Below are 24,861 nucleotides of genomic sequence, written 5' to 3'. Positions count from 1 at the left end.
TGAAAACTTTGTCAAAATATCAAAAGCTTTTAAAATGTTTGGTCAAATGGGATCATAGGTCACTGTGAAACAATACTTAGTTATCCATGTAACCAAAATGACAAGTAAAGACTTGGACATGAATACAGAATGTTACATAGCAATAAAAACAAAAACAAACACAAACTTCAGTTCTTTTAATATTGGGAAGATAAGGTTTTTTTTAAGTAATCAAAAACCTGATAAAGACAATGTGAAGTACCATAAATTATTTTGGTAAAACACAAAATCTTTGCTTTCTAACCAGATTTTTTAAGAGGTAAAGAGAAACCTTTGTTTACAATTTCTTATTAAAAGAAGACCAACAATCTGTTTTTAAAAATTTTGTCCTTTTAGCAAAGAGAAAACTAATTTTGCTCTGGTATACTTTTGATATTAAAACTTCAAAAAAAACTCATTTCAAAAAAAAAAGCAAAAAACTTCATTTCAATCTTAGCCAACTCAACTACACCTAAAATTCCTTTTCCAGGAATCCCTTTCCACAAATCTTGTACAATTTTCTTATGTCTAATTGGATTTTATCTTATTTTTCCCCTTCTTTCCAATTGTGGAATAACTAGTCATTTTACTTTAGGAAAAAATTACTTTCTCTTTTCCCTTACCAAAACAAAATAAAATGAAAAACAACAATAAAAATACTTTTCATACATTTTTTTATCCAAAAAATTATTCTACTTTTCTTACTTACTTTTTATACATGATTGTTTTCTTTCACCATTATTATTTTCAAGTTGTTTTTTGGGTTTTTTGTTTGTTTTGTTTCATTTGTTTTTCAGGCCTCACCCGAGGCATGTGGAGATTCCCAGGCGAGGTGTCAAATTGGAGCTGCAGCTGCCAGCATACACCACAGGCACAGCAACGCCAGATCCCAGCCTCATCTGCAACCTCCACCATAGCTCACTGCAATTCAGGGTCCTTAACCCACTGAACAAGGCCAGAGACTAAGCCCTCATCCTCATGGGTACTAGTCGGGTTTGTTACTCCTGAGCCACAATGGGAACTCCTTTAGTTTTAATTGACTAAAATGATTAACCCGTGGGAGTAACCTGGTGGCCTAGGGGCTGGGGATTCAGCATTGTCACTGCTGTGGCTCAGGTTACTAGTATGGCTTGACTTTGATCCCTGGCCCAGGAACTTCTGCATGCTCCAGGTGTGGCAAAAAAGAAAAATTATTAACCCTTAGATCCTAAATTCTAAATCTTAAAACTAAGAAATAAGCAACTAGCACTCTGCAGATTGGCAAATTTATACATACATTTCATGATTTTTAGAAGTATGTTCTTCCTCATAGTAAATTTTTTTAATATGGCATGGAACGTGTTTACTACTAGAATTAAATATCTTTAGCTCCTCTGTGAAAGGAAGCCAAAAGCAGATAAACCTATGTTGAGTAATTAACTCTCTTATTTGGAAATGATCTAGATATTCAATGAGTATTCAATATTTAACTTATCTCAGTGTGGCTTTAAGGTTTCAAGCTACCAAAAACATTTTAGAAACTAGTTTAAAGTAGTTATCCCATAACACATGCTTGTTGAAAAGTTCATTTCTAAACATTTTTCTTACGTCTGTTTGAGTTCTTAGCAATTATGTTTAGATTAGTTGTGAAAATTTCATGAGACATTAAACAGCTAACCGTTGTTATTTTTCTTGATGATAAATTCTGTAAGAGATTACATGAGATTATTTAACTTTTAGTATAACTAAGTAGAATAAAAATATGTATGTCCGCCTTATATTTAATACTGATAAATCTGAAGACATTCATGTTTTAATGAAACCAAGGATTTGCATAAAACTTTCTAAGATGATCTTTTTTCCGATGTCCTTCTTGATTGTAAATGAGACATTTACAATTTTACAAATTGTAATTGTAAATTACAACTTACGGTGTAAATTGCAAAATGTAGTTGTGAATTACGTTTACAAATTTCTGGGACAGTGTTTTGATGACTGCAACAGGGGAGGCCCAGGTATTATTTTATATTTGGACCTTGGAACTATTGTAGCTGTAAGGCCACTAACTTTGACAAGCCTTTTGTTTATGATCTTGTAGCCCCTTCAGAATAGAGGTTAGTAGACCATGAATACTCCGGTTAAGAAGGATAGAGGGGAGACATAGGATTCACATCCATCTTATTGGTTTAGATACATCTATATCTTTACTTTTTTATTAGCTTTTTGCAATGAATCTTTCAGTAAAGCTATTCTGGAATCTTGAAGCCTTTGTGGGGCTTCTGTGTACCAGTTAAAATAGGTATTCCATTCTGTTTGTTGATCTGGGAACCCTTGCTTTCAAGTGTACTTCTTGAGTGAATGATTTTGTCTAATTGGGGCATTCTCCATAATGGCCATTGTAATTCTGGGTTGTCTTTGTAAGATTTTGCCATTTCTATTTATATTTTTAGTGCGCAGGACCATAGTTCTTAGAAAAGGTGTCCCAGAAGGTAGAATGCTCAATTTTTTGAACCCCAAGAATTTGATTTTTTTAGCTAACCCTGAGTTTCTTGGAACCAATTTAATACCTAAGAGATACGCTGCCGAGTTGGGGATTTTGTGGTCTTTTACAACGTACTTCATTGCAAAGAAATTTTCTTGAGGTTGTTGGGTGACCTAGCATCAATCTAAATCACTCCATGCCCAACTTAGCCTAGCACAGGAGTCTTAGATTTAGGGGTGAGCACTCTAACAGCTTTTCAGTGCTGGATCCATGCCCACCAATTTTGTGGCTTTGCCTTCTAAGATTCTCATTAACAATAGATCTGTTGCTCTTTTCACAAGATTTATTTCTGTATAGTGGCAGATGCCCTAATCGTTTTTAATGGTCCAACTTGTACCCATCTAGATTTTGACGTGCCATTGCCCAGAACACTGTGAATCTCTTGTCTTCATTTACTCCCTGTGTCCTCCAATAGTTTATGCTGTGGACTTACCTTCATGTGTGTTTTGGTCCTTTGGCAGCTGCCACCTGCTCTGAACTCCCAATGTAATTGTTCCGTAACCTTTCTGGGAACTTTAATAAGCACCTTCCTTTACAAATTTTTGGATAAAGTTTGCCAGGATTAGAGAGCTTCACACAAGGGAGTGGAGCTCAGATCCAAGAGTGATTTACCCATGGCCCTTGGTAATGATGAGAGAACAGTGAACTCAAAGGGATGCCCCTTGCCTGTGCATCTTATCCTGCAAGCAATTAGTAGTCCACTTTGAATCCCATCCTCATTGCAAAATTGTTGAGAAGATTAAAGAAGACAAGTTAGGTCATAGAAAGGGTTTTTTATTCTTTCCTTTTTTCTCATATAGCCTAGGTGATACACAGTTTATTTAACACTTCACGAAGCAAGCAGTTCTCAGAACTCTTGAGAGCGGAGAGTGGCTACTTCATGAAGTGTTAAAGTTTATTTTTATGACTTAAATTGTCTTCTTTAATCATAAATTAAACCTATACTACAGATATTCACATCGGATTTTTTTAAGTGTCAGGTTTTTAAAAATACAGTGCAGAGGAAGATGGAGTCGGAGGGGATATATAATTTTTTAGAAAGCAAGATTTTAAAATTCGAAATCTTTTCATTTTAGAATAAATGATCACGAGAATTGTGCATCATTGCTACTCGGGGCCATAGATTCCAATATTGTCAATTGTAGAGATGACAAAGGCAGGTAAGTGATCCTAAGATGGCATTCCTTTTGTCTTATTTTTTTTTTCTTTGCTTTTTTTTAATTTTAGGGCTACACCCACAGCATATGGAGGTTCCCAGGCTAGGGGTCCAATTGGAGCTACAGCTGCTGGCCTATGCTACAGCCACAGCAACGCCAGATCCAAGCTGCATCTGCAACCTACACCACAGCTCACAGCAATGCCAGATCCTTAACCCACTGAGCAAGGCCAGGGATCGAACCCGTGTCCTCATGGATGCTAGTCAGATTTGTTTCCACTGAGCCATGATGGGAGCTCCCCTTTTGTCTTATGAGTCTTAGTCTCTGCTTTGTGGTTACAGAGTACACACATCTATGTTTTCCATTGGAAAAGTAATATGCAAGCATGGTTTTTAAAAATTAAGTGTAATAAAGGATATATAATTAAAGGAAAATACCCTTATAGCCCAGAAGCCCCCACCTCTTCCACAGAGAAAGCCACTTTGAAACTGTTCTTCCCAAATTTTTATATTTTCCCAACTATTTTCTATATAGCTACAAAAATATGTAAAAAATATATGCTTATACTTTTTATGCAAATGAGAACATTCAATAGGAATGCTCTGTTTTTAGTGTATCTTGGAGATCTTCCCATACTAGAGCATATATAGTTAATATATTCCTTGTAAAGCTGCATATTATCCCATTGACTGGATTTGCTAAAATTTAGTCAGCCTGTCCTCCTTTGAGGAATATTTGGGTTGTTTCAATATTTTTTCATTCTAAAGAGTTGTGTGGTGAATAGTCTGGCACATGCGTCTATTCACGTGACCAAGTGTATATAGAAGATAAAGTCCTTTAAGAGGAATTTCTTGATTAAAAGGTCATAGTGTTTAATTTTGATAAATCATGCATGCCAAATTTTCCTCCCAGAGAAATCAACTATTCACATTAGATTATATAGGCTTTTTTTTTTTAAATAGTCAATTATCTTCAAATTTAAGGCTTAATTTTGAAAGTGTGTTTATCAAAGATGAGAGAGAAGTCACTGGAACTCAGGATTAAAAGATCAGTAAGGATGCTAATTTTATTATCAGAGTCATTACATACTCCCCCCAAATCTAGGCGGTGCCATTCACGTAGATGACTCTTCAGTGTCTACTACAAATGGCCTTCGAGGGAACCTAATCACCGTCTCTGTAAACTGATAAATTTTAAGTCCCTAAGATGACACCATGCACATGCCTCAGGCATATATAGAAAGAGAGGGTTAAATTTACAGGAAGCAAAAAACCGTACTTGTTTTAAATATTAGGACACCGCTTCATGCAGCAGCATTTGCTGATCACGTGGAGTGCTTGCAGCTTCTTCTAAGACACAACGCTCAAGTGAACGCAGCAGACAATTCAGGGAAAACAGCACTAATGATGGCCGCTGAGAATGGGCAGGCGGGAGCTGTGGGTACGTACTTGACCTGTGGACTTTGAGTTTCTGCCTATCCAAAGCCAAAGGAACATAAAATCCAGAAACGGGTCATCCTCTTGGTATATACATGTGCGAAGAGACCAAACCTTATTTAGACCACCTGATCTACTTGTTCATGGTCTTCAATCCCCTATTATTTGCTTATCTGTGGACCTTGTCAAAGTGAGCCAACCTTTCTACCATGAAATCTGTCAATGTGTAGAACCCAAATAAAATAACAGAATCATTTCACCTAGAAATAACAAAACTGTAAAGACAATTAAAATGAACGCTTGTGGACCTTGGATTTGAATAGACTAACCATGGCAACAAATCGCTCCTTTTTTTCTTTAAAAATATTAACTATGATTATGTGAGCAGTGCAAACATAAATGTGTTATTGTTTTGGTTGTAACTTCTTCAACATGCATATAGTTGACGTGTAGTCTAAGTAACTTTCTTTTGGCTTTTTCTGTAGATATTTTGGTGAACAGTGCCCAGGCTGACCTGACTGTAAAGGATAAGGACTTGAACACGCCCTTACATTTGGCTAGTAGTAAAGTATGTGCATGAATTTGAAACATGATCACTTAGTATAATAATAGTAACCCTTAAGTCTATTTCAGAAGTGTACATCATGGCTCTTAATTAAGATGTATGTTTTCCCAGGATGTTGTCACTCTCAGTAGGATCTAAGGTGGGGAGTAAAGGGCAGACCCACACGGGGGTTGATGAGAATATGTTTTTCATGGCATTTGCCATTTGCATTCTTGCCAGTCTGGCTTGATGCTGCCACGGTATCTGCCTTCATGGCTGTGGTACCACATTTGGGTTTTAAACACGGATTAGGACCTTAATTATATGGTTTCTAAAATAAAAGCAGCGCCACATGTTTTCACTTTGTTCCTCTTGAAGACATAATAACACAGCCAAAAAATACTCTTATGAGACAAATAAATGTGTTTGTATATGTTTCTGTTCTCTCTTCTTTTTTCCAAGACATATGTCAATGCAAAGAATGTGGTTTTGTTTTGTTTTTAATAGCATTATGTTCACATGTAGCTCAAGGCTCCTGCTTCTGTAAATGATAAATGATATATATAAATAATAGTGGGATCATACAGTTTGATAACTTGCTTTTGTTACTGAATCATATATTATGAATATGTTTCCTTTAAACACCACATATTATAGTGTTTTAGAGGATGTGTGATATTTTACCTTAGGGATGGGTGCCATCCTGTATTCAGCCCATTTTCTATTGTTAGACATTTACTTGTTTTTCAAATATATGGTACCATAAGTAGTGCTAATTGTAGATATAATAATTTAAATACATTCCTAAGTGTGAAATGATTGAGTCTGAGGCTACGAACCGTTTATACTCCACCAGCAGTACCTCAGAATGAAAACTCCATGGGTACTTCTAAAATGATATTTAGGTGTCTCCCTTTTAAGGCCTTATTATATGATGCCATTTGACCCCAGCGGTGGTGGTTTGTTTTGATGCAGTTATAGTATTAAAGGTTTTATCTACATCCGGTGGTACCAGAAGTCTCAGCTGTTTCTTTCATTAGTTGCATTTTCTTTCTTCAGGCTCTGAGAAGCCTATAGAAACCACAAAAGGTGCTGGAGTCGTTCATGATCATTTCAAGGTGTAGTGTTTTCACGAATATGAGTATAGTGCCTTTCAAAAGTTATTGTGCAAATGAATTCCCCTGAGGATCTGGTTGGAATGCAGATTCTGATTTAGTAGGTTTGAGGAATGAGGCCTAAGAGTCAGCGTTTCTAAAGGTGTTGCTGATGCCACTGGTCTGTGGGTCACATATTGAGGATCAAGTGTTTAGGAAGCTGTGACCCCTTAACAGGGCACGAGGCCCGGAATCCTGAGGGTCTCTGACTCACCGGTTGATTGTTTAAAATTCTCAACCATCAAATGTCATGAGATACAGACATGTCTTCTCCTGGATGAAAATGAAAAGAATGACCTCTTCTGAAAAAGATTTTCTCCATAATATAAGGCAGCTAGTGATGATGAATGATACAGATAATAGAGGCGATGGGAATTCCAAGGATAGATGGATCCCTGAGGTGCTATTTGAAGGCTTGAGGAAGGAGATGGGACTTGACTTGTGTTTAAAAGAAGTGTTGAAGAATTTAAAGGATGTCCTAATTCCCTTCTCTGTTTACCTGCAGACCTGGCTGAACTAGTGTCTACTTCAGCTCTCTGGACATTAATTCTAAAAGTTCTTGTAGAAATGTTAACATTTTAGATCAGATTTATACTAATCCAGTCCTAATAAACATTATTCAGACTCTTTGAGAATCTAGGGCCCTTTTAACTATTTGCTTTTAAGAGAAAAAAAAAAAAAAAAAAGCTCTTTTAAGTAGGCTGTTAAGTGTTAAAATTAAGCATTCATTTTTAAATGTAAAACATAATAAAGTGATCTTTCTGGAACTTTTCTGTGTCTCTGGCCCATGTTTCTTTTCCTTTTTTTCTTCATTAGGGTCATGAAAAATGTGCCTTGTTAATACTTGACAAGATACAAGACGAGAGCCTTATTAATGCAAAAAACAATGCACTGCAGACGTAAGTGTCACTATTAAAGTTTGACTGAGTCCCAGATTCATAGCCATTTATTCAGCAACTAATGAAAATTTGTATATGTCAGGCTAGAGCTGGGGGACGCAGTGGTGAAAGACACAGACCTGGCTTTTCCTTTATGAAGCTTACAGCCACATATCTACAAATGTGACCAAGCTAGACACTTTTTTCTTTTTCTTTTTTTCTTTTTTTTTTTGGCTTTTTAGGGCCACCTCCAATGCCATGAAGGTTCCCAGGCTGGGAGTCTAATCGAAGCTGTAGCTGCCGGCCTACACCACAGCCACAGCAACACGGGATTCGAGCCGTGTCTGCAACCTACGCCACAGCTCACTGCAACGCCAGATCCTTAACCCACTGAGCAAGGCCAGGGATCGAACCTGCAACCTCATGGTTCCCCCTAGTCGGATTCATTTCCACTGCTCCCAGATGGAAGCTCCCAGACATTTTTAGTTAGAACCAACCTTCCTTTTTTTTCTTTTCTTTTTTCTTTTTTGTCTGCACCTGCAGCACATGGATGTTCCCAAGCCACAGCTGCAACCTGCACCACAACTGCAGCAATGTCAGATCCTTAACTTGCTGCACCACAGTGGAAACTCCAGTTAGAACCTTTCTTTTGATATGCCTTCATAAAACTTTGTGAGGTCTGTGTTTTTCCTTGCTTATATTATCTATGGTAATATTAAAAAAATTAGTGGACTTTAGAAAATCTCATGAGCTGCCATGTGTTTGAGGAAACTATTTGTTTAAATGTGTTAGCATTATGCATTCTTACTGGAAAACAAGTTTTATAAATCAGGTTCTCAAAATACATTTGAAGCATTTCTAAGCTTTTTGTCTTAATTATATTTTAATATAATTCAGTGTAACCTTCAGTGTGAAAAACCTAAAAGCTGTTTCATTTTCCATTTTAGGAAATTGCCTCTGCATTTGTTTTAAGGGCAAAGGAATATTAGGATTTTTTTTTCCATTAAGGTTATTAAGCAGCACCTAGAAGTTTGTACTGGGTTTATTATTTTTTTAAGGTATTCTCAATTCAGTATCCTTTAGTGTATTTAGTAATAACAAGGAGCTTTAAGATTATGTATATGGGTGATAGTAGTCAGTCATATCAATGAACCATGTAAAACAGTGATTCAAATGCTGGAGTAGAAAGCAAGGGGCAAAGAACCTTCTAGAAAACACATCACAGCTTGGGTTCTTCCTCTGGCTTCCTATGTACTTACACTAAGCTTATTGGAGGTGTAGACTATTTGTGAGGTCTGTAGGGAAATTTGGGCCAATGTTGAGAGAACAGTTGGATCATTAGCACCTGTAAATGGTCTGGTGAACAAATATCTTTTTTTGGAAACAGTACAAATATCTATGGACTAATTATGGATTCTCAAGTACTTTTTTCCTTTTAGCCCCGAAGACTACCCAAATGCTACGTTCTTATGCAAACGTGTATCACTGCTGACACTCAGTATTGTCTTTTTTCAGACCCCTCCACGTTGCTGCACGCAATGGCTTGAAGGTGGTCGTTGAGGAGCTGTTGGCCAAAGGGGCTTGTGTACTTGCTGTAGATGAAAATGGTAAGTGGAAAAAGTAAGCCCTTACTGCAGTACCATCCACCTGCTGTGAAGCCAGAGGAAAATGAGAAAGTCAGGAGCTAGTTGAAAAGGCAGTAAGAAGTCTCTCCCCGCTTGGAAGCTCCCCGTGTGTGAGCAATCAAACAAAATAATGTGTCCTGTCTGTCTTTGTAAAACACATGGTCTACCTCTAGCCCACCAGTGCCTTCCATTTGCATGTACTGTCAGCAGCCGGTCTCAAACTCCTTAGTGTGGTGGTTAACGGTATTTCTGACACACTTGAAAACTTTCACCTTGGCATCTGAACGAAATTCTAACTGTGTATGCTGAAGCATTAGGGATCACACATGTCATGAGTGCATGCTCCAGGGCTCAGATTAAAACAAAAGCTTTGTATTTCAGTTCATTCTGAGATCAAGCCTGTTGTTATTTTTTTAAAGATCAGATCAGAACTCATTTCCAGTGTGTATATTTGGGGAACACTGGATACAATTTAAAAATTACCATCTAGGCTTGAAAGCTTCTTCTGACCTGTATCACGTTCCTTTTCTAAACGAACTAACTCTTAACAGAAGCTTTCTGCTCTGCTTCCTAAGAATTTTGAAAGCTGATGAGTTCTAGAATTGTATTGGACTACCATGCCTTTTAACCTTGGGGAGCAAAAGAGGAACTTCTGGATATTTATGAATTATATAATTTTTTTAACGTGGCATTAATTGTGGCATTTAAAGTATATAAAATATATTAACATAACTCAACTGCTTATTACAGGTATTGGAATTAGCAGCTCATGTCTATTTCTCAGAAGTAAGCAGCCATATGACATTAGCTAACTCCTCTTAGTTTTGGTTTTGTAGCCCCGTTATCCTAGCATGTACCCTGCTCTGTCCCAAACCAACTCATATAGGAGGTTCAGAAATTCTCTCTTACTCCATCTCCTTGGTCTTTCTGCCTCCCGTTCTTATCACCACTATATTTTTTTATACACCTTCGGCTTGGCATGAAGAGGCCCGCAGTTGTCTCCAAAATGACCAAAGAAACCAGAATAAATTAATTTTGCCCTTCTCCCATATAAGTCTGCTGCATCTGAGGCTTTTCCAGCCCACAGCACTTTAGGAATAAGAGCCCCACAGCCTGGGTCAGAGCTTAGCTCATCCGGAAGGCCAAGGAGCATTTGGGACAATTTTGTACAGCTTGCAATCTTAAGTCTTTTTCACAGACCTCTATAGAGTGGAATGTTAAGCTATCTGTCCTTTCTTGTTTGTTTTCCTACCAGAGAGAGGAACCACCTGTTAAGGGGGAAGGAGGGGAGAAATCAGTTCAAATGCTAATAGACAATACAACAAAAAATTAAGTTTTATTGAGCCAGTGCCTCTGAATAATTGAGCGAGTGGTAGGAACTTTCACCAGCAGAAAGGGCAGGCTGACCCTTTCTAGCCAATGGAATAAAGGTTGAATAGGATAGATTGGTTCAAAGACTTTATCTACCTCCCCACCACACCTGCATCATGCATTGAGATGATTTTCTCTTCTGGACTGGGCCCATCGAGTCCAAATGGTAGAGGGTGACACGACTTGATGGCAATCAGCCGTTTCCCCACATCTTTTACCTTTAGGATTTGGGACTTTGGCTGATGGGGTTGCTATTTTTTTTTTAATTCCGTTTAAGTTTCTTTTTTTTTTTTTTTTTTTTTTTTTTTTTTTTTTGTCTTTTTTTTGCTATTTCTTTGGGCCGCTTCCGCGGCATATGGGGGTTCCCAGGCTAGGGGTCTAATCGGAGCTGTAGCCGCCGGCCTACGCCAGAGCCACAGCAACGCGGGATCCGAGCCGCGTCTGCAACCTACACCACAGCTCACGGCAACGCCGGATCCTTAACCCACTGAGCAAGGGCAGGGACCGAACCCGCAACCTCATGGTTCCTAGTCGGATTCGTTAACCACTGCGCCACGACGGGAACTCCCTAAGTTTCTTTTAAATGATAGCACAGTCACAACCATTGCTTTCCCATGTCTGATCTACTCAGATGATTCCATTTCTTTAGAACCAGTTGCCTGGTGTGTGCTTCATATAAAATGCATATAACGTGACCAAACGGTGTTACTGACTCCCACAGACACCTGGATCTCAGTATCCTTTCTAACCTGATACACGAATACCTACAGTGGAAAGTCATTGTTCTCAGAATGAGAGTGCCTGGCCCCTGCCCGAGGCACGTGGTGTGTGCGTGTGCTCTCAAGGGAGAATGTCTTTTTTGATTGTCCTGTGGCTGTTCTTTGTGGAATTGTGCCCTACCCCCGCCCCCTCGTGTTTCTGTTCACTAGATGAAGACTGGAATTCTGCCTAACTTCAGATAATACAGTGCTTGTTGTTGTCATGTAAGCCGGGGGCGGGGGAGAACCAAACCAACCCCCACCCCCGATCCAATGTCTCCCCCTCCCGGTCCCCTCCAGCCTCGCCCCAAGCATGACTTGCGGGAAGTTAACTCCTCTTGCCTGGCATGATTGCTAACTTGACATACATCTTGAGATGTACTGCGGGATGCTCACGCCGCACTGGACTGCCCAGACTAACCACTGCCTTGTCTGCATTTACGCCCAGGTCATACCCCGGCCCTGGCTTGTGCTCCTAACAAAGAGGTGGCTGACTGCCTGGCCCTCATTCTGGCTACCATGATGACTTTTTCTCCTTCCAGCACAATGACGGCTGTCAACTTCGTTTGTTTTAAAAAAGACAGTTTGAGCAGGACGACCCTCTCCAACCTGGGTAGCATGGTTAGCCTGTGCAGTAACAACGTAGGCTCGGAGGATGGGTACAATGAAAATGATTCTGATTCGGAAACGTTCTGACTTTGGACTGTAGCAGCTTTTCCTTGATCACCCATGTTGGAGCAAGGGAAAGAAGTTCGAATTCCAGGTTAATGTTGTGTTCCAGTATTATTATGGGCCCAAGCTTCCAGAAGCCAGTAGAGAAGGAATTCATCAAACCGAGGGAAGGCAGCTAGGCCGTAGGGCAAAGCACCCATGCAGATGGGCCTCAATTTTGATTTGTTTCATGTTTTCCTTAGATCCAAGATACTTCTATGGAAAGTCTACCTCTCATTTTAAGTAAGGAATGAAAAATGCATTTAATTCTTTTTCTTTGAGGATCATGCAATTATTGAGAGGGAGCTGTTCTCTGTAAAGCTGTTTTTTTTTGTTTGTTTGTTTTTTTCATGTACTTACTCAACCGTGAGTTCTCAGAAGTATATCAATGTGACATTCATGACCCCAAGGAGGGGAAGGAAGGGGTGGATAGGAAATGCCTCAAACCTCTTCTCACTTTGATGTTTACCTCCTCACTAGAAGCCAAAGGTAGAGGTGTTCATCTTCAGAAATAATGCCTGTAATAATCTTTTCAAGGGAGTCCAATTATTCATATCCTCTCAACAGTAAGCCCTTAAATATCCAGAACTTCTTTTTGAGGATTTTTGTGACAGTTGCCAGAGGAAGGGAAAAATTCATTGAAAACCAAACTCGCTTTCTTCATTTAACACAAACACAGCACCCAGCGCTCCCCGTAACAAGCCTGCGACTAATTTTAACCTGATTCATTGAGTCCCAATCTCTTTAGTAACATTTCAGGAGAAAAGTGTATTAAACCAAAACCTTGAGACATATGCAGATGTAATATGACCCTTTGTACATCAAAATACTAGTTTTATAAAAGCCTAAGAACCATCAGTGTTGTTCCTCAAGAGTAAAATGTGAAATGAGCTCCCCAGTCAAGGTCATGACCAATGAGTGGAAATGTGACGACCAAAGGGAACAAAGAAAGTGGAAACATGGGGTAGACATGGGTGATATGGAAATTAAAACCAGTTAAAGTTGCTTGAGGATGAAATCACCATAGTGAATACTGTGCTCCCTCTGCCAAAGCTTCTAGGTCAAATGGACCCCGTTTCGCACCTGGATTAGCTGTACAAAAAGAAGAATGAGACTCTTTAAATTATGCAATTAAACACGCACACATATGTGTATGTGTATATATGTCTGTAGTTCATCAGCCAGCTATACATGAGGACCAAAATGCTTCAATCTAAAATGGAAGATTTAAATTGTTTTCCTTCAAAATGAAAATGAGAACTGAAATAGCTTTTCTATGGAGTTAAAAATGTAATCTTTTTGTGTAACAGTCTTTGTTGTGTTTTATATTTCTTACGACACAGATTTCTAGTTGATGGCTTAACATTTGTAACTGGTAATGTGTTGACCATGGCTTATTTTTTGCCAAACTAGAGAAAATGTTCCTATACTTTTGATGTAAATGTGTTTATATTTATTTGAAACAAACAAATGCCCGAGGAAACATCCATTGTTTATTCTCTGTTTTAACTGCTATGTGTCTTACTTGGAATAATGACAAAGCCGGAAAATACAAATACTGCTGGCTTGCAGTCCTGGGGCCAAGCCCAGCATTTCCACTGCTGAGGTTTCCATCCGACCCTCAGGCTCTTCCACGTCGGTTGGAAAGGGTTACAACATCCAGTTCTCAACCCCAGCGTGCAACCAGCTCAGAGCTTAGAAGACACTGCAGTCCTTAAGCTCGTCTGCAAAATGAAAGTGGAAGTGTGTAGTGAATCATATGCACCAAGGTGGCCCAAAGAAAGATGCAGAAATTATCCTGAATATGCTGAAAATCTCACATGGTCCCAGTAACCTAACAGGAAACTGTGTAAGTGAGTGGGTGCATGTACCAAGAAGAGAAATAAAAATCACCAGCTCAAGTGCTATTTTCCGCTTGAGGAAAAGACAGGAAAGAAACATGTTCTATTAGGGTAGTCCTCTCTGACGTTTTAACATCTTATAATCAGTTCCCTTTCCATCTTGGACATTTCTACTTTATAATGTATGTGAGATAGTTTAAAAACAGTGTTCTATCGTATCTGGATCAAATGCAGATACTGTATTATATATTTCATCTAACTGTAAAAGACTTCAGTCTTACTCTGTAATATTCTGGATTTAACTAAAAACTCACATTGGGTTCTTCACAAATGAGAACTTGTTCAAAGAACTTGTACGAACTGGTATGAATTTCATTGAAAATTTTTGACACCACCACCATTGCTTTTTTTAATTCTCGGTATTGTGTTCCCCTCCTTCCTGCTTCCCTGTTGTTTGTTTTGAGAAGATGAGTACTTTAAAAAGTAGATAAATTGCTAATGAGCAATAATGACCTCATCTTTACCAAAACCCTGGAAATAAGGGAGATCTAACGCTGAAGAAGCATGATATACTGCGGTGTCTTTTTCTAGAAGTGAGTGGAAGTCTTGCTCAGTTGGAATTTCCAGCAGGAAATGCGATGCCTGCTTTAATGGGGAAGCAGCGTTAACATTTTTCCTGTAGAGTAGCACAGAGAACAAGAAACATTGCAGCAGAGCAGTGACAGCCATGCAAGATTATCTCCATGGAGCTGCGTTCTGACTTCCCCCGGCTCTTTCCCTGATAGGAAGAAGGAGGACAAAGGAACGAAATGAAATCATGCTATGAATTGTGCATTGAATCAGTTCTTTATCCCCGACTCTATTTCTCCCTTTTCCCAAGACCAAATTTTTTACCTTGAACAAATGACTTTAAAAACTCTGAGTTTTGTGTTTTTCATATACATCTCTAAGTAATACAACTAGATTTGTCGCATACCTTTCTAAGAAAAAAACAGAAAACATTGCGCTTTTAATTGAGTCTTGGTTGTTGAGTGCTTTTCTAAATGTGTTGGTTTGGGGACTGTATTTTAACCACAGTCACAGGGATCATGTTTCATCACACTTTCCTATTTGCCATGTCTGCCTATCCTTGGTAAATACATTACTGTCTCCAAATTGCCTAAAATCTGCTATGATTCTACAGTAAATAGCTCAGGGGATTTCTATTTATCACTACTAAAAGGGCACCATAGTATGTTTTGGTACTTTAGGCAGTAACCAGCTGCTTGGTTTATTATTTTATTCTTAAATTAGAGCAAGAACATCAAATGGATTTGCTGCACTAGTAGTAATTCTTCGTACTGTTGAGCAACTAGGTTTGCTTATCTGTTGTGTTGGTTGAAGAACTCATCCCTTTTTTTTGTCTTGTAATATGAAGTTAGAGTGCCTTTTTATATTTGTATATTCTGAAAATGTTCTGTGAAATGTTTTGTATTTTTTCATTTGAGTGTTCTCAGAGCAATATAATAAGTGAGTTTTCATTTCAGCCTTTCTTTGAATGTATAGTGTCTTTTTCCCCTTTCCCCTCTTACCTGCTTTGAAATGAAAATGAAGATGCTGAAGTTTTCTATAGGAATTACGTTTGATTTTGCAGTACTAAAATGCTTTCTTCTTACAAAACTGTAAACCATAGGTCAGTGTTATAGGGGAAAAGCGTTTTAAGATAGTGACAATCTGAGTGTGTGTATAAAGTGTAACTCTATGCGTTTCTTATGCAGTGATCTAAAAACTCAATGCAAATATCTTTTGTTTGGTAGTTTTGTCTATATATTTTATGCTTTAGCATGTGCAATATATCTTTGCAAAGCGCGATGATACAAATCTGGTGCCAGTGTTATATTTTGCATAAAATATTTGTAACAACATAAAATATTGTTTGATAATTTCAGTGGGATTTTGTCTGTAATGTTTTCTTATGTAAATTGGAATTGAATGATTCTGGTAAATGTCATGACTGTAAAAATGAGGAAATGACTTTTAGTTCAGTGAATGACTTTGAACCAGTCTGAATCTTCTCAAGCACAGTTTAATACTTTTTCAACTACTGAATGCTAATAATGTAATGAAGTACTTAACTGTAATATACTATGGAAATGCATTCAGATGGTTATTTTTACAAATAAAAGCGGTACAAATATTGTTGCAATTTGTGTTTTCTTTAATTTTTCCAATTTATGCTAACTTTACCAATTATTCTGCTAACTTAAATCTTCATCCCCAGCCAAAGCCAGATTAACCTAAAAAATTTTTTTAAACTATCGAGACAGAAGTGTATCTCCATATTTTTATTTCAGTTTAAATCATCAGAATTAGAGCAAAATATTTCAAAAGGTGTTCTATGTTTATTTATTTATGCCTCCAAATTTTTCCGTAAAGAATTTAAACTGGCTTGGGGAGTTCCTGCTGTGGTCCAGTGGGTTAAGAATTCAACTGCAGGTCCTACTGTATAGCACAGAGAACTTGGGATAGAACATGATAGACAATAATATGAGAAAAAGAATGAATATGTATATGCATGACTGGGTCACTGTGCTATACAGCAGAAATTGGCACATTATAAATCAACTATAATTTTAAAAAAAATTTTTAAAAAGGAATCTGACTGCAGCAGTTCAGGTCACCGCAGGGGTGCGGGTTAGTTTCTCAGCTCTGTGCAGTGCATTGAAGGATCCATCGTTGCTGCAGCTGCAGTGTTAGTTGCAGCAGCAACTCAGATTCAGTCCCTGTCCTAGGAACTTCCATATGCCACAGGTGTGGCCATTAAAAAAAAAAAAAAAAGAAAAAAGAATTTAAGCTAGCTTGTAATGAAAGACATATGATACACTAGAAATGGAAAAATTGGACAAGGAAAAAGAATTTGAAGAAATATGAGAATCATAAAATTTAATGTAGTGGCTATAACTGAACCTAAATTTGATCTAAATTTCCTTACAGCCAAAGTAAGAGGGGAAATGTGATTATATAGATCACATGTATCAGAAAAAAAGAAGCCTGCAAGGTCCTCAGAATTGTTAAATTGACCATGCTTATCTTTGCCACCACAATTCTTCAGCTGCTTCATGATAATACAAGAGCCTACTTCTTAAAGATAGCCATAGAATTCCTCTCCATCCATCTCACCATTCAAAATATCTCCCTTTGAGGTAGAGCCTCCTTGCCTGCTTGCATTTCTCACGAGCTTTCTATCCTAATAAATCTGTTTCTTGCCTATTCAAAAAAATATATCTCCCTTTGAGTAGTGACATCAGAAGTAGTCTTTATGAGTACGAAGGAATTGATTCCTAATTATGAAGTTTCCAGCTGATGAGAAAGACTTGGGGTTGGGGGTGGCTACCTGAGTTCCTCAAATCACAGCACCCTAGAATGTTAGAAGTTCTTACAGTCCAGCCCGCCCCCATCATCAACTTTTTCACAAAGACATTGAATCCCAGAGAGGCCATATAATTGCTCACATATGTGTCATTAGTGAACCGAATACACACTTGTGCCTATAGATGTTCTCTCTTCTATCCTGACCTGCTGTGCAATGTTTTGTTGGGGGCATTCTTGATTTTTGTTTTCTGCTAGAGATGCTCAGGGAAGTTTTGCACCCTGCCTCACCTCACTCTGTGTTCAAGTGTACAAATCTGAGTGTTTTTCCGTCTTGAAGACTGTAAAACATGAGTTATACCACAGGTGAGTATTTCCTGTAGTTTGGACTGCAGACTAGGTATATCAGTTATCTAATGCTGCCTAGCAAATTACCTTAAAACTTAGTGACTTAAAACAACAAAGTTTATTATCTCAGTTTCTGTGAGTCAGGCATCCAGGCGTGGTTTGGTTGGGTTGTCTGTTTCTGGGTCCCTCATGGACTGTGTTCACAGCATTGGCTGGGGAAAGCTCCATTTCCAAGTTCACACAATGGTTTTTGGCAGGATTCTTCATGACGTGTTGGACTGAAGGCTTCAGCCCCTTGATGCCTATTGGCTGCCTTCAGTTTCTCACCAGATGAGCCTTTCCATTGGGCAGCTCACAACATGGCAGCATGCCTCACAAGAGTGAGCAGGGTGAGAAAAGCCAGAGAGAGAAGGAGCAAGAAAGAGCTGACAGGTTAATAACTTAAGCTTGAAATGACAGGCCATCTTTTTCTCCATAGTCTCTTCATTAGAAGCAGGTGACTAGGTCCATCCCACATGCAAGGTGATATCCCACCAAGAGGTGTGAAGACCAGGAGAAAGGAATCCCTGGGAGCCATGTTGGAAGCTGTTTACCACACTGGCTCCATCACAGTGTCCTTCAGGAGTATAATTTGACACTAAGATAACTCATGCCCGGTCATTGCTGAAGAAATTGTTTACTTCCTAAATTCACCCTTCAAGGAATACATAAGGATCCCCTAATTTCATGCTCTCGGAAGCCGTCACAAAGGGGATAATGGCCTCTACTGCAGTAATCATATTGTTGGACATCTATGTGGTACTTTGTCTCCAAACTGCTTGTCAAAGGATTCCTCTTTCTAATGCCATTTAGTAGGTTTAGATCCCTATACATCCCTCACTTTACACGCTTAATGTGTTCCAGAATTAGCTTGCCATGCTCAAAGGCATTAAGCTAAAAGGCTATTAACGCAGCATAAAAGTATCGTGGGTAAAAGTACTGTATGAATTGTCTCTTTGAGCAAATTTCATACTGAAAGGACATTTGCTGCAAAATATAAAGCAGCAAAGAGAATGGCACTGCCATTCATTCATTTTCAGGCACTCGGGGTGATCGCGAATGTGTGGGCATTTGTGGTGGCACGATGACTGGGGCGTGGGAGGGCTCGCTACTAGCATTTGCTCTATTTGTATCGCATTTGCTGGGCCAGGGATACCAAATGTCCCATCCAGCCCAGTTGTCACGCATCCCACCCCCAATGCCAGGGCGCCCCAATCTCACTGCCCACCTGCTTGCTCTCCTGTCGTTTCTGAATCATTTCTTCAATTTATTACTTGTGAAGCCAGCCATATTTTAAATCTGCTTTTACAGGGAATTGCATAAACATGCTCTAATGTACATCCCCTCCTAAAGAGCACTGACAAGCTTGGGAGAAAGAACTTCGGAAGGCAATGTCAAGTGCATGTTCCTGGTTATGTATTTTACTAGGAGAGACCACATGCAGGTGAGTGGAAAAGTGCTACACAGATTTGAGACCAACCTTTAATTCCTTTGTTATTAAACACACAAAGGCAGGTCTGCACATGTATATTTCTTGTCTTAAGCAAGGGATGATTGCATCTACTTCATAGGTGGGGCAACCCTGCTGATAAAGAGGCACCTCGCCCATAGTTTGCTAGCAAGATCTGAAAACACAGCAGTATTGACTCATGTGATTTTCTGGGCTCTCATAGACACAGTTTTTAGAATACCATTTTCTACCTTTAAATGACAATTTAATGAAGTATATTTAATATCTAGAAGAATTTTATACTTTTCAAAAGTAAAAATGTTGAAGCAATACTTAGAGCCCAAAAATCTTACCTGTGCTTATGATCAGTTGATAAAGTACCCAGAAAATCTGAAAACTTGAATACCTCGTATTTCTTATGGTTAGGTTTCCTGAGAATTACAAATATCTAAGCTCACCCAAGAAATAGCAAAAAAAAAAAAAAAAAGACCAAAAAAACCAACCAACCAAACAAAAAAAACAAATATCTAAGCTCAGATCTGAATGTCAAAAGGTTGCCAGCCATATAAAGATCAGAGGAGAAAACAGGGAGAGGGAACACCCAGTGCCAACAACCAAAGGCAGGAATAAACTTGGCTAGTTCCAAGAACAGAAATGGGGCCAATGCGCTGGAGACTTACGGTAGGAAAGGATGGTCTGAGGTGAGGTCATGAGGCCAGATCTTATAAAATGTTTTGAGCCAAGAGGAAGAGTTTCTATTTTATTCTTAATGTGATTAAAAAAAAAAATCCACTGGAGAAATCTAAGCAAAAAAAAAAAAAAAAAAAAAATGGCTGTAGTCCTATTTCTTTTTTTTTTTTTTAGAGCCCCATCTGTGGCATATGGAAGTTCCCAGGCCAGGGGTTGAATTGGAGCTTCATCTGGGGCCTATAACACAGCCATGGCAACCCTGTGTCTGAGCCACATCTGTAGCTTACGGCAATGCCAGATCCTTCACCCACTGAGCCAGGCCAGGGATTGAACCCACATCCTCACAGAGACAACATTGGGTCCTCAACCTGCTGAGACACAATAGGAACTCAGTTCTGGGCACTCTTGAAGATAGAATTGACTGACTTTGCTGATGGTTTTATGTCCAGCAAACAGCCTAGCATTTGGGGGAGAGGCTGGTGCTGAGGTCTCATGAAATTACAGGTGACCAGAGGAGACTGCCTTAGGAGTAAATGGAGAGAGAGATGAGCTCTGAGCTGTGGGCACTCCAACATTTAGACTTCAGGAAAGAAGATCTAGCAGAGAAGACCAAGAGGGAGTGGCCAGTGAGACAGGAGGAAAAGCAGGAGACCTAGATGTCCGCGAAGCCTGGGAAAGAAAGATTATTTGGAGGAAGCATGTCAATTGTGTCTACCGTCTCACTTGCTTCTGGAAGGCCAAATAGGATATGACAAAGCGTGGCAATTGGATTTGGGAACATAGAGTTTATTGTTGACTTTTGCAAGAATAGATGCATTAGAGTGGTGAAGCTAACAATCCAAAGAGGATGATTGAATGAAAGAAAGGAGAGGAATGAAGGGAAGGGGGGGAAATGAGGCAGTAGCTAGAGAGGGATATAGAGACCAGAGAAGGTATTTGTTTTTCAAGATAGGAGGTGCTGTAGTATATCAGTGCTAAGAGGAATATCTAGGAGTAAGCAGGAAGAAGCTGTGTGGGGATGGGAGGGTATTTTTAGAGACACAGCAGAGGAGGATTACTGAGTAGGGCTTAGTACTCTTGAGATTTACGATTATGAATTTAAAATGGCATCAGTTTTCCTGGTGGGTTTTTTCATTAATACTGGTACAGGCATAGAGCAAGTAGGCAGTGGAACTAAACAGGGATGGAGATTTTCCAGATGATCAAAGGGGAGCTATGGAACTATGGTGCATTCAATAGGCGTGATTATATAGATCATAGACTATAAACTGGGTAAAGAGGGAAATGAAGATGGGAGAGGTGATAGGTAGTGAAAAAGTGGCCCAGTCACTGGACTAAGGATCTTGGTAAGATGGAAGAATTATTGAGTTGTAGTACAGGAGTTGGGGGAGTTAAACATGGGGTGCTTAAAGTAAAAAATTTAGAAGCGATACAGTTTTTTTTTAATTTTATTGAAGTATAGTTGATTTACAATGTTAATTTCTTCTATAAGCAAAGTGATTCAGTTATATATATATTTTTTTCTTTTTCATATTATTTTCCATTAAGGTTTATCACAGGATATTGAATATAGTTCCCTGTGCTATATAGTAGGACCTTTGTTTATCCATTTGCATCTGCCAGTCCCAAACTCCCAATCCTTCCCTCCAGCCTCCCCTTAGCATCAATAAGTCTGTTCTCCATGTCTGTGAGTCTGTTTTGTTTTGCAGATAGGTTCATTTGTGTCATATGTTAGATTTCACATATAAGTGATATCATATGATATTTGTCTTTTCTCTTTCTGACTTACTTGGTTTGCTAATCTCTCAGTAGATGCTACAGAGGCATTATTTCATTCTTTTGATAGTTGAGCAATATACCTTTGTGCAATATTCCATATATCTATATATCTACATATCTATACATCTCTATACATCTTTCTTACCTACATCTTCTTTGCCTATTCATCTGTCAATGGACATTTAGGCTGTTTGCTCATCTTGGCTATTGTAATTAGCGCTAATGTGAGCACAGAGGTTCGTGTATATTTTCCAATTATAGTTTTGTCTGAATAAATGCTCGGGAGTGGGGTTTCTATATCATATGGCAACTCAATTTTTGGTTTTTTGAGGATACTCCATACTGTTTTCCACAGTGGCTGCACCAATTTTACATTCCTGCCAGTAGTGTAGGAGGGTTCCCTTTTCTCCACACCCTCTCCAGCATTTGCTGTTTGTGGAATTTTTTTTAATGATGGCCATTCTGACCAGTGTAAGGTGGTACCTCATTGTGGTATTTCTCTAATAATCAGCAATGTTGAGCATCTTTTCATGTGTCTGTTGGCCATCTATATGTCTTCTTTGGAGAAATGTCTCTTTAGGTCTTCTGCTCATTTTTTGATTGGGGTTGTTTGGTTTTTTTTTGTTACTGAGTTGTATGAATTGTTTGTATATTTTGGAAATTAAGGCCTTGTTGGTCACATCATTTGCAAAGATTTTCTCCAATCCACAGGTTATCTTTTCATTTTGTTTATGGTTTCCTTTGCTGTGCAAAAGCTTATAAAGTTGATTAGGTTGCATTTGTTTATTTTTGCTTTTTTTCCTATTGCCTTGGGAAACTGACCTAAGAAAACATTGGTATGATTTATGTCAGAGAATGTTTTGCCTGTGTTCTCTTCTAGGAGTTTTATAGTGTCATGTCTTATATTTAAGTCTTTAGGCCACTTTGAGTTTATTTTTATGTATGATGTGATAGTGTGTTCTAACTTCATTAATTTGCATGCAGCTGTCAGACTTTCCCAAAACAGACATGTTACAGGGATTTGTTTTTTTGTTTTTTGTTTTCATTTAAAAAGTTTTATTGACATGTAGTTGATTTTCTGCTGCACAACAAAGTGATTCAGTTATACATGTATACACATCCATTCTCTTTCACATTCTTTTCCTGCATAAGATTATCACAGAATATTGGATACAGTTCTCTGTGCTGTACAGAAAGTCCCCAAGAAATGATACAGTTTTGATGCTGACAATGTCAAGAGTATAATTACAGGAATAGGTGGTTGAGGATAATTGAAGGAAAAAAGCATGGAGTGAAGACGTAAAAATGAGGTGGCCAATACAATGAATCCCTTGGAAAGCTATTTAACCTAGAATTTGAGCAGAATTGATGAGAATATTTGGCCAGTTCAAAACATCTATCATTCAGGTATCTCACCTTAAGACACACTCGGAACTGATTTATGATCAGAGTGATGTTTGTTTCCAGAATTAGGATGAAGCTTTTAAAGAAATAAGAATGGGGAGTTCCCGTCGTGGCGCAGTGGTTAACGAATCCGACTAGGAACCATGAGGTTGCGGGTTCGGTCCCTGCCCTTGCTCAGTGGGTTAACGATCCGGCGTCGCCATGAGCTGTGGTGTAGGTTGCAGATGCGGCTCGGATCCCGCGTTGCTGTGGCTCTGGTGTAGGCCGGCGGCTACAGCTCTGATTCGACCCCTAGCCTGGGAACCTCCATATGCCGCAGGAGTGGCCCAAGAAATAGCAACAACAACAACAAAAGACAAAAAAAAAAAAAAAAAAAAAAAGAATGGTTAAGTGCATTTCTGTTAAAACAAACAAACAAAAAAAAAACGGACCTTGACTGTAATATAATGACAGGTTTTATGACCATATGGTTTAGCCTAAATGTGTTTATGAAGCGCTCAGAGAACAGGACAGATGGCTAAGAGCTGCAGAGTGAACAAAAGAGTGTGTGGAGCAGACAAATGTCTTAGTGATAACAATGAAAAATTGAATACTTCCAGTGAGCCTTCCACAGAGGACAGAAGACTAAATTCACTGGAATTCTGTATTGCTAAGTGAAAACTAAATTTGTTTTAAAATACTAACGTATCCTGAAATCTCGATTTTTAATAAAAAGAAAAAAGCTAACTTGGGTTTATAACTCCCTTTTATATCTCCTTTTTTCAGAAATGACTTCTCCATTTCCAAGTCCATACTATGTTTTTTTGTTACTTGCCATGTTTTATGTTCTTCAGGCCTAAGATTTTTGGCCCTTGTTCTTCAGCCCCTCGCTGTTTTATTATTTCCTAAAATCTGTAAAAACTTTGTTAGAGGAATGTTAGCTGATAATTGATTGATTTTCTGCTCAGCTTCATTCACAACGTTCTACCCATTAGCATGTAAATTTTGATTAGGCTGCTGGGCCCATCTCATTTTGGCATCAGTGCTAAAAAAGCTGATAAAAAGCTCAGTTGGTGCCATCTGGGAGCTCACTTTGTGATGTTACAGCTGACACTAGAAATTAGATTGAGAAAACCAATTAATTTCCCACAATGTATTCAGATATTGAAAAAGAAAAGCCTTTCAGGATGTGAACAATATTTCCTAGAGATAAGAACATGTTTTCTAGCATATATTAATGATCCATCCCCATTTACCATTCTGCCAGCTTCATGATCTAATAGTGACTTGAATAGTGCAAAGCAGAGGACATCTGTGAAAATTCATAAATATGTTTATAGGTGTCCATGAGTTGTATGATCTTGGACAAAGATATGGCAGGACTTAAAGGAGGAGGTATAAGGAAGTGGTGAAATTGTAGTTAAACAGGAAAATGTACATGGCATATGTTAAATTATGAAAATATAAAATGTAGACTAAATTGTTTTATATCACAAAAATAGGTAAAAACTGAATGTGTTTATGAGCAAGATCTAGAAGGTAACAGCCAAACTAAAACATGGATTTAACTAAGTGACAGAATTGTGGGCAACTTCTGCTCCAAATTTATGTTGTTTATTGTTTTTGCAATAAAGTTTTTAAAACGAAAAGAGATTGGAATGCATAAATAGGATCTCTAATCAGTGCTGTGTTATTTCTGCTCGTTAGAACCAGATCCAAGCTCCCTAGTAAAGACTAATGAAGAGAACTTGGAGACGCTCCAGCAAAAACCAGAGATACATTAAGAATTGAAGAGTACATCCTTTTTGGA

At 38.5% G+C, this 24,861-nt stretch overlaps 1 protein-coding gene across 9 annotated transcripts in view; it reads left to right on the top strand.

Moving 5' to 3' along the window:
• Positions 1-16,199, top strand: part of ANKRD44 (ankyrin repeat domain 44) — a 342,704-nt gene extending 326,505 nt beyond the window's left edge. For 5 of the 9 annotated variants that reach the window (XM_013984363.2, XM_021076233.1, XM_013984362.2 and 2 more), the window contains 6 exons: positions 3,616-3,699; positions 4,991-5,136; positions 5,618-5,700; positions 7,647-7,729; positions 9,224-9,315; positions 11,911-16,192. In XM_013984363.2, coding sequence (XP_013839817.2) covers positions 3,616-3,699; positions 4,991-5,136; positions 5,618-5,700; positions 7,647-7,729; positions 9,224-9,315; positions 11,911-12,158 — 736 coding nt within the window. In that variant the 3' untranslated portion in view covers positions 12,159-16,192. Of the gene's footprint in view, positions 1-3,615; positions 3,700-4,990; positions 5,137-5,617; positions 5,701-7,646; positions 7,730-9,223; positions 9,316-11,910 lie in introns of all 9 variants that reach the window. The other 4 variants (XM_021076238.1, XM_021076234.1, XM_005672043.3 and 1 more) reach the window with 2 other exon arrangements.

Source organism: Sus scrofa, chromosome 15, assembly GCF_000003025.6.
Source record: "Sus scrofa isolate TJ Tabasco breed Duroc chromosome 15, Sscrofa11.1, whole genome shotgun sequence".
NCBI classification, from domain to species: domain Eukaryota; kingdom Metazoa; phylum Chordata; class Mammalia; order Artiodactyla; family Suidae; genus Sus; species Sus scrofa.
The sequence above is the reverse complement of the archived record's forward strand: the minus strand, read 5'-3'. Positions and strand labels throughout refer to the sequence as shown.